We start from the raw sequence: 13,833 nt of genomic DNA, 5'->3' as shown, positions 1-13,833 counted from the left end.
GAAATATCCGGCATGTTTGACTTTGTGCTGCAGATACGATCCTCCTCAGGCTGTCCAAACTGCGAGAAACTGCACAGAATCAGATCAGACCTTTGGTGAAAGCCAAGAGAAGCACAGCTACGTGCCAGAGACATAAAATGGAGATTTTCTATTCTTGGATTAATACAACTTTCGCCAGTGTAATATATCAAACTGATATCCAGACTGTGGAGAGCACGGAGCCAAATATCCAAACAACAAAAGCCAAAAAGTATCAGTGTCCAGAAACTTTTGGAACCCATCATGTGAGAGTGTGTCACTGACAAAAGGCCATTTATACAGTCAGCATTTTATTTCTTCAAAGTTATTAAGAGTCTGACAAATCTTTAAAATGATCAAGTCTTTGGTACAAAACTTTTAAGGCAATTCATGAATTCTGTGCAAGCTATCACACAGGCCACTGTATCTGTCTATGTATATATACAAAAATATGTTTGTTCACAACTGTGCACTGGTCAGAAGCAGTTTTTGAGGATGGATCACACATTAACACACTCAAACATCAAAGGTTTAAAAAGTTAGAATGTACAGCAATGTTAATGTACCATGGAAACAGTGATGTCATCATTGCGTGTCCTGGTTAGCCGTCAGTGACATTATTATGATCGGTTTAGGGGTCACTGTTGAGGTAAAAGGGGCCCCTCACATATAGTTTACAGTACAGTAGTACTTCATCAGCTCTCTCGAGTCCTCATCCAGCCTTAAAGGAGCAGTGTGTAAGATTTAGGGAGATTTAGTGACATCTAGTGGTGAGGATTGCAAATTGCAACCTGCTAAAACTTCTCCTGGTTAGAATTCCTCCACAATTCACTGTTCAGGTTTTTTTTACTGGGAGCCGAATTATCCGCAGAGATCTCTTCCTCTCAAAAACAATCAGATCAGGTGGTTTAAACCCGTTCAACACTAAATAAAGCAGTTTCCTGTTAAAAATCAGTGTTTCTTCCGAATGGTTCGGCACCTCGCAGAAGTGGCTTGCCCAGTGCCTGCTGTTTCTCTCACAATGTGTGCTCAACTTATTCCTGATCCACATATTTAGGAGGTTTTACAGTGAGCCGCATTATTCACAGAGGTCTCCTCCTCCATAAAACAAAACAGATACGATAATTTAAACCGGTAAAAACAAAGTAGTTTCATGTTCCACATGGCATGTGGAACTCTGGCATGTCAGAGACGGGCCATTAACCTAGCACAGGGGTCAGCGACCTTTACTACCACAGGAGTCCTTTTTGGTCCAGACAAATTGATTAAATCTGTCTGGAGCCACAAAATATATTTGAGCCTTATAATAAAGGTAACACCACCTCTTTAAGTCTAAATTAGCTCATCCACATTACTACTAGGTCTTATCATTAATATGTTTTACCATTAGGTGGCTACTCTGCAGTAAGGTATTCATGAATATATGGTACCTTGCAGTGAAAGTAAACACATCTGTTTATGCACTATTAAATTCAATATATTCCCCCAAGAAGTTCTTATTCTGGATTTGGAATTTCAGACTCAAGACGAGCCACCACTCTTGATGTTCGGCACCAGGCCACAGACATAACTATGACCCACATTTGAATGGATTTAAATGTGTTGTAGGCCTGTGGGTTACACACTTTTACAGTTGGATAATGTAAGAATCACTTCAGGCCTACAATGATGATAAATAAAAATTAAATAATCAAAAACAGTGATTCATTTCCTATGAAGCCTAATTTTTGGTCAAAGCCATGGGGAGCCATTAGAGAGGGCCTCAAGAGCTGAATGCGTCTCCAGAGCTGCAGGTTGCCTACCGCTAGCCTAACATCTGCGAATGTGCTCACCTTTTTTCTCCGATAACTTAAGATCAAGATGTTCAAGAGGTCTTTACTGGGAGCCAAATTATCCACAGAGGTCTCTTCTTCTCAAAAACAATCGGACGAGTAATTAAAACCAGTAAAATGCTGAATAAAGCAGCTTTACCTTCACCGTTTGTCCTACACAGTTCAGGACCTTCTAACTATGGTGGCCAACGCGGAAGGCCCTGTCTAGACCACAGTTTGGCTTGTCCATTCTGGGCTACTGTAGAAACATTGCGGTGCAACTTAGTGATCTCCACTTACAAGGACCTGCTCCCAGTGTAGATATAAAGGGCTCATTCAAAGGTAACGGAAACACAAAGCTTCTCATTTTCAGGTGATTACACACTAAAGAAAACATAATTATTATATCATATTCCATTTCAGCCAATATATTCCCCTGAGTCTGACACACTGGACCTTTAACACTCATTAACAACAACCTTCATCCCCTTCTAGTTACAGTGAAGAGCTTTGGTGTGTCCACATGCACTATTGTGACCATACCTTTAAGGGCTTTTAATACAAATATAAATAAATAAAAGCCAATGTTCTCAAAATTAGTAATTCAGAAAACACATGTATGTGTGTCATGTCATTGATTCATAATTCAATAGCATTTTGATATAATTTTCCCAAACTACATTATTTCAGTTCACTACTGCAGACACAACAAAGTGATTAGTGGCAATAAATCACAGTATACGACTGCAATACTTAGAGTATCACATGATAAGAAGAATCACAATGTTGTTGCTTAAGTGCTGCAACAAACTGGGTGGAATGGTATATTTCCACCACAGTACAAAAGTGGTCTGTCAGGCATCCAGACGTGAAAAGGTATTTTAAAAACCAGTGGTTTTCTTTCACCCGTACAACTGTCTGACAGGCTGGTGGTACCTGAGGCCCAAAAATCCAACATGTAGCATAAGGCAGGTGGAAAATATGTTATGATAAATCCCAGCACATTAATTTACTCTTGTTTTGTCTGTAAATCTGGTTGTTCAATTCAGCGGAGAGAAATTGCAACACAGATTTCACCAAAGTGGTCTCATAAGACTAAAAGAGACAGTTCATTTCCCTCTGACCTGTAGTGCTATCTATCAGTCTACGCTGTTCTGGTGTGAGCTGCAGAGTGTTGGAGATATCAGCCGTAGAGATGTCTGCCTTCTCTCCAGTATAATGGAACTAGATGGCACTCAGCTTGTGGCGCTCAAAGTGTCGAAAAGTACACTTGAAAAACTCAACATCAATGTCTCTTTACAGAAATCATGACCTGGTTACTCAAGATGATCCACAGACCTTGTTGTGAGCAGTTTCATGTAGGAACTATTTTCCTTCTACTGAACGACATCCATCCACCATATTACCACTTTTGCAAGATTTATACTTCTGCACTGACTCGATGCCTAACCTACGGCTTAGTTTCTGTAAGCTGAAACCATTTCCCTCAGTGGAGACAAAGCTTTTATTTACTTTTATTTCACAGATCAGAAACAATAAATTGTGAAGACAATAAAGCCTCCACTAAAATAGCATTTTAAGTCTTGTGTGTGATTTATCCTGGCTTCATATGAGCAGAGGAAATCTCTGCTAGCTGCTAGGCTAATTTATACAATGTAACATGCCATAGGCTTGTGCTAATAACGTTAGCATGTTGTATTTGTTTGGAAAACATGTTTAGTATCAGACAGTTGTTTTGTCAGTGAACCTTGTGAGCTGTAATGGAGCTGAATTTTGTAACGTTACCTTTGTTAAATGTTGCTGTTGTCCCTGGCTTCATATGAGGAGAGGAAAAGTCTGCTAGCTGCTAGGCTAATTTATACAATGTAAAATGCCATAGGCTTGTGCTAATAACGTTAGCATGTTGTATTTGTGGGGAAATACGTCCAGATAAAGACAAGTGTTTGTCTGTGAATGCTGCGAGTTATAGTGAAGCTGATTTGTGTTTGAAACTGTCTCTATTAAGCCATGTTTAATGTGTGTTTAATGTGTGTTTTGAATCAACTAAACTTTACGGCACTTCACAGAAACCCCTCCACTGACTAGTGTTTTGGAGGTGTAAGTATAAATGCTCACAGCGGTGTGGGCTACCTGCAGAGGTGACGGCGTAGTGTCTGCATAGAGCTGATACCCAAGTATACGGTTAGATCACCTAGCACCACTTAGCTAGCTTACATTACAGCTCAGCCAAGAAGGACGCCATTAATGTTTTCATCTCATACTGTTAGGAGCCTCTTGTCCATGAGTGACTGCACACTTTGTTCGTGTAGTTCAGTATTAAGAAAATAGTTCCTACATGAAACTGCTCACAACAAGGTCTGTGGATTATCTTGAGTAACCAGGTCATGATTTCTGTAAAGAGACATTGATGTTGAGTTTTTCAAATGTATTTTTTGGCGCTCTGAGCACCACAAGCTGAGTGCCATCTAGTTCCATTATACTGGAGAGAAGGCAGACATCTCTACAGCTGATATCTCCAACACTCTGCAGCTCACACCAAAACAATCTAGACTGATAATTAGCACTACAGGTGAGAGGAAACATATGCAGTTTTGATTTTGGGGCAAACTGTCGTTTAAAAAACTGCCACTGGCCTACTTGTATTTTCTGGCAGTTTTCAGGGCAACCCAAATGTGTGAAACCATGCAAACACCTGTGTTAAAAATCAACAAGTTGCTAAAAGCAGACGGTCTGTGTGCGTCCAGAACCAGCAGGAACCACAGAGACCAGGAGACGTCTCTTCTCAGTAGGACACAGTGGTGAATATTTGGACCTGTTCATTATCCAGCAGGGCCGGTGTAGGAACGAGCTTATCGCTGCACAGCTTTGATGACCCATTCTGCTGCGGGGTTCAGCTGGAAGAGGTCTTTCATGTACGTTTCCCCATCTAGACACCTCTCCTCTGAGGGAAGACAGAAGAGAAAAGAGAGACATGATGTAGTTATTCTCGTCTATGGCCTTTAGACCCACAGCAGGAAGTACATTTGTCACCATTAGGCCTGTTGGCTCTATAGCTGGGTCATCAGCACAGGCTAAAAATGTTAAACACTGTAATTAATCAGATTTTAGCAGGAGCAGGACTTACTGATGTTTCCACCAATCTCATAGAGACAGAGATCTTCTCGTTTCACTGCCACTGAACTAAGAGGACAAAGTGAGACGAAGAGTTAAGGAGACATGAAGGGAGTACAGGCTTCATAAGACTAATACTCTATATATACACGTTACCTGTCCTGGCTGAGGAAACGTGTTAATACATCAGCAGCCTGCAGCTCCTCAGTCAGCTGAACGGCCATGGACACTTTACTGAACTGTGGAGCCTGAACTCGAATAAATCCCTGTGAACTCTCCTGGTTGTAAACACAGACAGAAAGAGAAACACAGAGTCAATCACACCGCCATAAACACTTTACAACGCACTTGAGACGACAAGAATGTGGACTTGGATAAATACCTGTTCTTCTGTTTAATAAACTCCGAACACTGTTTGGTCTCAGAGCACTTAGCTGAGCATGCAGGGTCAAGTGTCGCCACAGCTGCTTCCTCAACACTGGATCATCAAGAAGAACACGACTTTCTAATGTGCTGCTTTACTCTGCTAGCTTAGCTGTCTTTATAGTAGCATGTTTGCTAAAGACAAAACATTTCTCTAGCTTGTTAGGCAACTACATGTTCCTATTTTACCTGATGTCAGATAGGCTATTAGCCAGCTAGCACTGGGCAACAATATGAGGACGGAAAGACGATTGACTCCTTCTTTGGAAAGATGTTAAATTGAACCTTACGACTAAGGCCTAGTTCACATTACACGATTTTCACCGTGGTTTTGAGGTCGCAGAGGATCTTGAGAGCCACCTTGGGTCGAAGGTGAGTCAGCAGATAGTCTGCCACAACGAGTCCTCACGTGTGAACAAGCCTACAAGCAAGTTGCCCCCTCGTCTGCGACTGGGACTGGATATCTGGCATGCTAGAAAACTGGAGACACCACTGACAAAGAGCATCAGCCAATGAGAGGCGGGATACGTCCCACGTCAGCACGCAGGAGGACAGAAGAAATGTGAGGAGGACGAGCCGCAGGGCTGCCAGGTCTGCTTATTAGCCGCGACATTGGGCTTGTTTTTTTTGTAAAGTTGCTTACAAATATTGGTAGTCGCGGGTTGTGTTTTTTGGGCCTGTTTGTAAAGTGGAGTTGCTTATTTGGGCTTGCTCTCTAAACGTCGCCTTTCTCTATATAATTCCGTTGCTCCTTTTGGGCTTGTTTCCATAACCCTAGTTGCTTGTTTCTCTCCCAAGATCTGGCAACACTGACAAGCTGGTGAGCAACAACAACAATGGCGGTGTCCACAGGATCACGAGGAGCGCGTTGTGTTTGGACCCAGGCCCTGGAGGCAGATCTGATTCAACACTGGGAAGAGCATCCATGCCTTTACGATGTGTCGTGTCCAAGTTTGGTGACGTCACCGCGTTATCTGGGGCTCTGTTGGCGAGGGCTCGGTGGAGAAATCTTGTGGTGTGCAAACACAGGTCGTAACGACTCCCACTGACAGAAACACACGTCACCAGTTATGAACACTCAAAGATTACGATGCGGTGAAATCAGGGTGAAAATCATGTAATGTGAACTAGGCTTAAGTGTCATTATTCTCCATCAATGACATTGGCATGAAACATTTGGAAGAGGCTGGATTCTGGTTACCAAACAACACAACATCAGTGTCCTGACATTGTCTTTTGGTCACCTAACACCACTTAAAGTCAACCAAACATCACTGAGTTAAGATGATGGTGGCCAGCTGAGCAGGGTGCTGGAAGTATCAGAGCTGGAGTTATTTGTTTGTTTTATTCATAGAGGTCATAGTAAACACAGAAATCATAGAAAACTGAGAAAACTGGTTTCATTTCAAGAGACCTAGCGACATCTGTGTTCATCTAACAAAAACAGGTAAAAGTCCTCCCTCCTACTCCTCAGTTTCTCAGCTGAGGAGCTCTCTTAAGGGGTAAGTGCCTCTGTGAAGAACTTTTATCTTTACCAGGATTTAGTCTTAACTTTAAGGGGAAATTCTTAGAAAACATGATAAAAAGATTTTTCTCAGAATTATGTCACTAGAGGCAACTCTTAGGTTTAGGAAGCTCTGATGTCCACAGGAAAGACATTCCTAAACATCACCACTAGATGTCACTGTTTCTCACAGACGACTGAGAGACAGCGCTCCTCAGAGTTCACACTGGAACCACCACAGGGTGATTGGTGGGTGTGAAATTGGGACCATTTAGGATTTTATATTGTCTTACTGTTTGTATTTTGCTTTAATTTAGCTATGGAAATAGTTGTTTTTAGTCATGATGTTGTTTCAATTACTGTTTTAAGTTGCTGTTAGTTTATGAGGTTGCATAATGTGATTTATTGAACAGGGATAAGGCCTGCAAATTAGCTCCAGAGGAATTTGCTAAATTTGCTATACTTCAGTGCATCCACGGGTAAATTAGTTGCCAGCTTTGCTGATCTGCTTCAGTGATGGTATTTTATTCTTTATTTTATTATTGTTATTATTATTATTGCCCCATTTTATTTACTTGAACCCCACAGTGTTTTAAATATGGGATAACCATGTGACACTGCCATGAAGTGTTCAGTCCGAGTTAAAAAAGCAAAAACATAGTGTAAATTTTAAAATAGCAGTTTCTCATAAACACATTTCTTCTTTTTGATTATCATTATTATCATTGACAAAGATTTCTACGAAAAAAGCACACTGACATAACCACAGGATTAAAAGTCGTACCTCGGGGACGGCTTTATCAGATGGTTTGTCGGTGGTAATCTTCTTCAGCAGCTTTCTGACAGCTCGCTCTTTATTTTGTTTCCGTTGACTTTCCATGTTTTGTTGTCTGACCTGTGTCATGATGAACTTGGGGATCTGGAGATAACACACACACACACACACACACAGAGGTGCACACTGTACCATCCTCCATACTTAATAGGAAAATTAATCTGGATGCTTTTGTGTTGCGTCAGGATGATTTGCTAAATAACTGTTGACATGGAAACTAACAGTTTGTTTATAGTGGTGAACTGAACACCATATGAAGCCAGAGAGCTCGTTTTGATCCTTACTGTCCAGAGAAGATTCTGGTATCTAATGAGCAGCCGGACGATGTTGGCTGTGCTGGTTGCCATGGAGAACTCCTGCTGTTCTGTAACCTTGGAGCGGAAGCCTTTGAACATGAAAATATTGGGTGCCATGACAACGGAGACATTGTTGAGAGTCATTTTATTCTTGGCCTGGTGGTCGATCACACGCTGGAAAAACTCCACCAGTGCCTGAAGGAGCAAACACAAATCAAATGTACAACAGAAACAGTCAAAGGTTTCTCTTTATTGAAGTGAAGCAGATTTCAAACTGAGCATTCACCTTCAAAGTATCCCGATTGGCCGCAGGTAACAAAAGGACCAGCAGGTTCAGAGCCTGCAACTGCTGCTTCTTAGTGGGCAGCTCTTCAAACACACACACACACACACACACACACACACAGAAATGCTTAATGCAGGTAAACGTGGCCGTAAAGCTCTCGCGATGAAGCAGAATATCTCATGAACAGATGCTATACGTACTGTTGACGGCGATAAATGCGTTGAGGTACTCCACAGTCAGCAGAGGATGTGGTAACTCCCTGATGAACAGCTTCAAAAGGCTAGCAGCATCGTGCTGCTTCAACTGTTGCCATGGGAACACCCCGTCATAGAAAGAGGACTCGAGCTCCTGACACAGTGACTGGATTTGGGACGGACACACACAAGGCAAGCTGGTTTAACTACGTTGTCAAACTCAAGGACAGGTCAGCAGCCATGACACCTGGTAACCTGTTGTAGGACAACCTTTACCCTGCTAATGCTACAGCCCCAACACGGGGTTCCTACACATTTTATATTCCCCTTAAACTCAAATTTCTAGACCTCTGGATAGATTTTTCAGACCATCGTTGACATCTGAGTACAAACAGCCAGCCCTCGGAAAACTTGCATCTACCCACAGTGGCCGTTCAGTACACTCCTCATTCATAACTCTGCTGCCTGGATCATCACCAGCACCAAATCGTCCGACCACATCGCCCCCATTCTCATCCAGCTACACAAGCTCCCTGTTCAGAACCAAACTGACTACAAAACCCTTCCTCTCACCTTCAAAAGCCCCCACAACCTAACCCCCACCTACCTCTCTGACCCTCTCCAGGAGTGCACCCCCTCCCACTCCCTGCACTCTTCCTCTGCTGCTCTCCTGAACCATCTCAACATCTCTGCCCCCGTGCTACTATACTCTTATTATTCTCCCTCAACACAGTGGGTCTCAAACGTTTTTGTCATGCCCCTTTCAGAAGCCAAAAAAGTTCATGCCCCCATTCCACATTTTTTATCAATCACTAACAATAACTGGGGAGGCAACTGATAAAAAAGCAAATATGCTGAATTTAAAGAGGCAACAGACAGCATCTTTTCCTAAATATATCATGATGAAAATAATGTGGGTTGCACAGGGTAGTGTCCACAGTAAAATCAGACTATCAGCATTTACATAGGTTACTTAGTGACTGTGCAATCTTTGCAATAAACTTCTGCCACCGGGGCGACATTTCATGGAAAAAATCTGCTTTACGGCAGGAAACGTGTCATGTATTGTGAAACTGGTCGGTCAGCCAATCAGGGACTGGAGCTGGTCCTTATGAGGAGTTGGGCATGAGATAGTTGAGTCACAAGCACAATGGCAGACGGACAAAGTTTGGAGACAAGTGAAAAACGGCCTAGCAAAAGAAAAGGAGCTCCTCTGTGTGAGGAGGCAAAGAAGAGCAAAAAGGAGAGTGATAAAAGAAGAGGAAAAACAAGAGTAAACCTCAGTCAGGCGTTCAAGAGATGGAGGAGCTCCGTGACCAAAGAGGCTTCAAAACCCATGTCCAGCTAGCTTTCTTTCTAATGGATCAGTAAGTAACACGGCTAAATGTTAGCTAGACCAGAGAGGACTGGACTGTACTGGCTGCTAGTTCATTCCTAGCTGGCCAGCATCGCAAATCGCCGCAACCAGGGAGCGGGTAGCGAGTGTTGGTCGGCTGACATCCTGGTTGCCATTCTACGGCAGCCCTCGGACAGTGATACCCCCCTCCCTTCCTTCTGTTCTCTTCTCACGGAGGCAGCTATCCACGGACATCGCCCAGCTAAGTTACGCCCAGCTAAGTGAACACTGGACTTTGTTTCCCATTCAATTTGAGCTCCGCATGGTTTCCATACGGTAGCGTTTATTCTAGAATGGGGACTGTTTACATGAGCATATTGGTATAATTCCACTGTGTCTACTGTTGTTTGTACTGGTACTGTACATATTGGTATCATTTACTGTGAGCTGTTTGTATTGGTACTGTACATATTGGTGTCATTTACTGGTATCATTTACTGTGAGCTGTTTGTACTGATACTGTACATATTGGTATCATTTACTGTGAGCTGTTTGTACTGGTACTGTACATATTGGTATCATTTACTGTGAGCTGTTTGTACTGGTACTGTACATATTGGTGTCATTCACTGTGAGCTGTTTGTACTGGTACTGTACATATTGGTATCATTTACTGTGAGCTGTTTGTACTGGTACTGTACATATTGGTATCATTCACTGTGAGCTGTTTGTACTGATACTGTACATATTGGTATCATTTACTGTGAGCTGTTTGTACTGGTACTGTACATATTGGTATCATTCACTGTGAGCTGTTTGTACTGATACTGTACATATTGGTATCATTTACTGTGAGCTGTTTGTACTGGTACTGTACATATTGGTGTCATTTACTGTGAGCTGTTTGTACTGGTACTGTACATATTGGTGTCATTTACTGTGAGCTGTTTGTACTGGTACTGTACATATTGGTATCATTTACTGTGAGCTGTTTGTACTGGTACTGTACATATTGGTATCATTTACTGTGAGCTGTTTGTACTGGTACTGTACATATTGGTGTCATTTACTGTGAGCTGTTTGTACTGGTACTGTACATATTGGTGTCATTTACTGTGAGCTGTTTGTACTGGTACTGTACATATTGGTATCATTTACTGTGAGCTGTTTGTACTGGTACTGTACATATTGGTGTCATTTACTGTGAGCTGTTTGTACTGGTACTGTACATATTGGTGTCATTTACTGTGAGCTGTTTGTACTGGTACTGTACATATTGGTGTCATTCACTGTGAGCTGTTTGTACTGGTACTGTACATATTGGTATCATTTACTGTGAGCTGTTTGTACTGGTACTGTACATATTGGTGTCATTTACTGTGAGCTGTTTGTACTGGTACTGTACATATTGGTGTCATTTACTGTGAGCTGTTTGTACTGGTACTGTACATATTGGTGTCATTTACTGTGAGCTGTTTGTACTGGTACTGTACATATTGGTGTCATTTACTGTGAGCTGTTTGTACTGGTACTGTACATATTGGTGTCATTCACTGTGAGCTGTTTGTACTGGTACTGTACATATTGGTATCATTCACTGTGAGCTGTTTGTACTGATACTGTACATATTGGTATCATTTACTGTGAGCTGTTTGTACTGGTACTGTACATATTGGTGTCATTTACTGTGAGCTGTTTGTACTGGTACTGTACATATTGGTGTCATTTACTGTGAGCTGTTTGTACTGGTACTGTACATATTGGTGTCATTTACTGTGAGCTGTTTGTACTGGTACTGTACATATTGGTATCATTTACTGTGAGCTGTTTGTACTGGTACTGTACATATTGGTATCATTTACTGTGAGCTGTTTGTACTGATACTGTACATATTGGTATCATTCACTGTGAGCTGTTTGTACTGGTACTGTACATATTGGTGTCATTTACTGTGAGCTGTTTGTACTGGTACTGTACATATTGGTGTCATTCACTGTGAGCTGTTTGTACTGGTACTGTACATATTGGTATCATTTACTGTGAGCTGTTTGTACTGGTACTGTACATATTGGTGTCATTTACTGTGAGCTGTTTGTACTGATACTGTACATATTGGTATCATTTACTGTGAGCTGTTTGTACTGGTACTGTACATATTGGTGTCATTTACTGTGAGCTGTTTGTACTGGTACTGTACATATTGGTATCATTTACTGTGAGCTGTTTGTACTGGTACTGTACATATTGGTATCATTTACTGTGAGCTGTTTGTACTGGTACTGTACATATTGGTATCATTTACTGTGAGCTGTTTGTACTGGTACTGTACATATTGGTGTCATTCACTGTGAGCTGTTTGTACTGGTACTGTACATATTGGTATCATTTACTGTGAGCTGTTTGTACTGATACTGTACATATTGGTGTCATTTACTGTGAGCTGTTTGTACTGATACTGTACATATTGGTGTCATTTACTGTGAGCTGTTTGTACTGATACTGTACATATTGGTGTCATTTACTGTGAGCTGTTTGTACTGGTACTGTACATATTGGTGTCATTTACTGTGAGCTGTTTGTACTGATACTGTACATATTGGTATCATTTACTGTGAGCTGTTTGTACTGGTACTGTACATATTGGTGTCATTCACTGTGAGCTGTTTGTACTGGTACTGTACATATTGGTGTCATTTACTGTGAGCTGTTTGTACTGGTACTGTACATATTGGTGTCATTTACTGTGAGCTGTTTGTACTGATACTGTACATATTGGTGTCATTTACTGTGAGCTGTTTGTACTGGTACTGTACATATTGGTGTCATTCACTGTGAGCTGTTTGTACTGGTACTGTACATATTGGTGTCATTTACTGTGAGCTGTTTGTACTGGTACTGTACATATTGGTGTCATTTACTGTGAGCTGTTTGTACTGATACTGTACATATTGGTATCATTCACTGTGAGCTGTTTGTACTGATACTGTACATATTGGTATCATTTACTGTGAGCTGTTTGTACTGATACTGTACATATTGGTATCATTTACTGTGAGCTGTTTGTACTGATACTGTACATATTGGTGTCATTTACTGTGAGCTGTTTGTACTGGTACTGTACATATTGGTGTCATTCACTGTGAGCTGTTTGTACTGATACTGTACATATTGGTATCATTTACTGTGAGCTGTTTGTACTGATACTGTACATATTGGTATCATTTACTGTGAGCTGTTTGTACTGATACTGTACATATTGGTATCATTTACTGTGAGCTGTTTGTACTGATACTGTACATATTGGTGTCATTTACTGTGAGCTGTTTGTACTGGTACTGTACATATTGGTATCATTTACTGTGAGCTGTTTGTACTGATACTGTACATATTGGTATCATTTACTGTGAGCTGTTTGTACTGATACTGTACATATTGGTATCATTCACTGTGAGCTGTTTGTACTGATACTGTACATATTGGTATCATTTACTGTGAGCTGTTTGTACTGGTACTGTACATATTGGTATCATTTACTGTGAGCTGTTTGTACTGATACTGTACATATTGGTATCATTTACTGTGAGCTGTTTGTACTGATACTGTACATATTGGTATCATTCACTGTGAGCTGTTTGTACTGGTACTGTACATATTGGTATCATTTACTGTGAGCTGTTTGTACTGGTACTGTACATATTGGTATCATTTACTGTGAGCTGTTTGTACTGATACTGTACATATTGGTATCATTTACTGTGAGCTGTTTGTACTGATACTGTACATATTGGTGTCATTTACTGTGAGCTGTTTGTACTGGTACTGTACATATTGGTATCATTTACTGTGAGCTGTTTGTACTGATACTGTACATATTGGTATCATTTACTGTGAGCTGTTTGTACTGATACTGTACATATTGGTATCATTCACTGTGAGCTGTTTGTACTGATACTGTACATATTGGTATCATTTACTGTGAGCTGTTTGTACTGGTACTGTACATATTGGTATCATTTACT

The 13,833-nt window shown here is 41.2% G+C and overlaps 1 protein-coding gene across 1 annotated transcript in view; it reads right to left on the bottom strand.

The window, feature by feature from the left end:
- Positions 1-4,313: 4,313 nt before the first annotated feature.
- arhgap18 (Rho GTPase activating protein 18) overlaps positions 4,314-13,833 on the bottom strand; it is a 42,154-nt gene continuing 32,634 nt past the window's right edge. Inside the window, exons 12-18 of the mRNA XM_049589281.1 lie at positions 8,485-8,644; positions 8,285-8,367; positions 7,987-8,193; positions 7,652-7,786; positions 5,097-5,218; positions 4,954-5,009; positions 4,314-4,770 (exon numbers count right to left, since the gene is read on the bottom strand). Coding sequence (XP_049445238.1) covers positions 4,679-4,770; positions 4,954-5,009; positions 5,097-5,218; positions 7,652-7,786; positions 7,987-8,193; positions 8,285-8,367; positions 8,485-8,644 — 855 coding nt within the window. The 3' untranslated portion in view covers positions 4,314-4,678. The remainder of the gene's footprint in view (positions 4,771-4,953; positions 5,010-5,096; positions 5,219-7,651; positions 7,787-7,986; positions 8,194-8,284; positions 8,368-8,484; positions 8,645-13,833) is intronic.

This window comes from Epinephelus fuscoguttatus, linkage group LG11 (assembly GCF_011397635.1).
Source record: "Epinephelus fuscoguttatus linkage group LG11, E.fuscoguttatus.final_Chr_v1".
NCBI lineage: Eukaryota > Metazoa > Chordata > Actinopteri > Perciformes > Serranidae > Epinephelus > Epinephelus fuscoguttatus.
The sequence above is the reverse complement of the archived record's forward strand: the minus strand, read 5'-3'. Positions and strand labels throughout refer to the sequence as shown.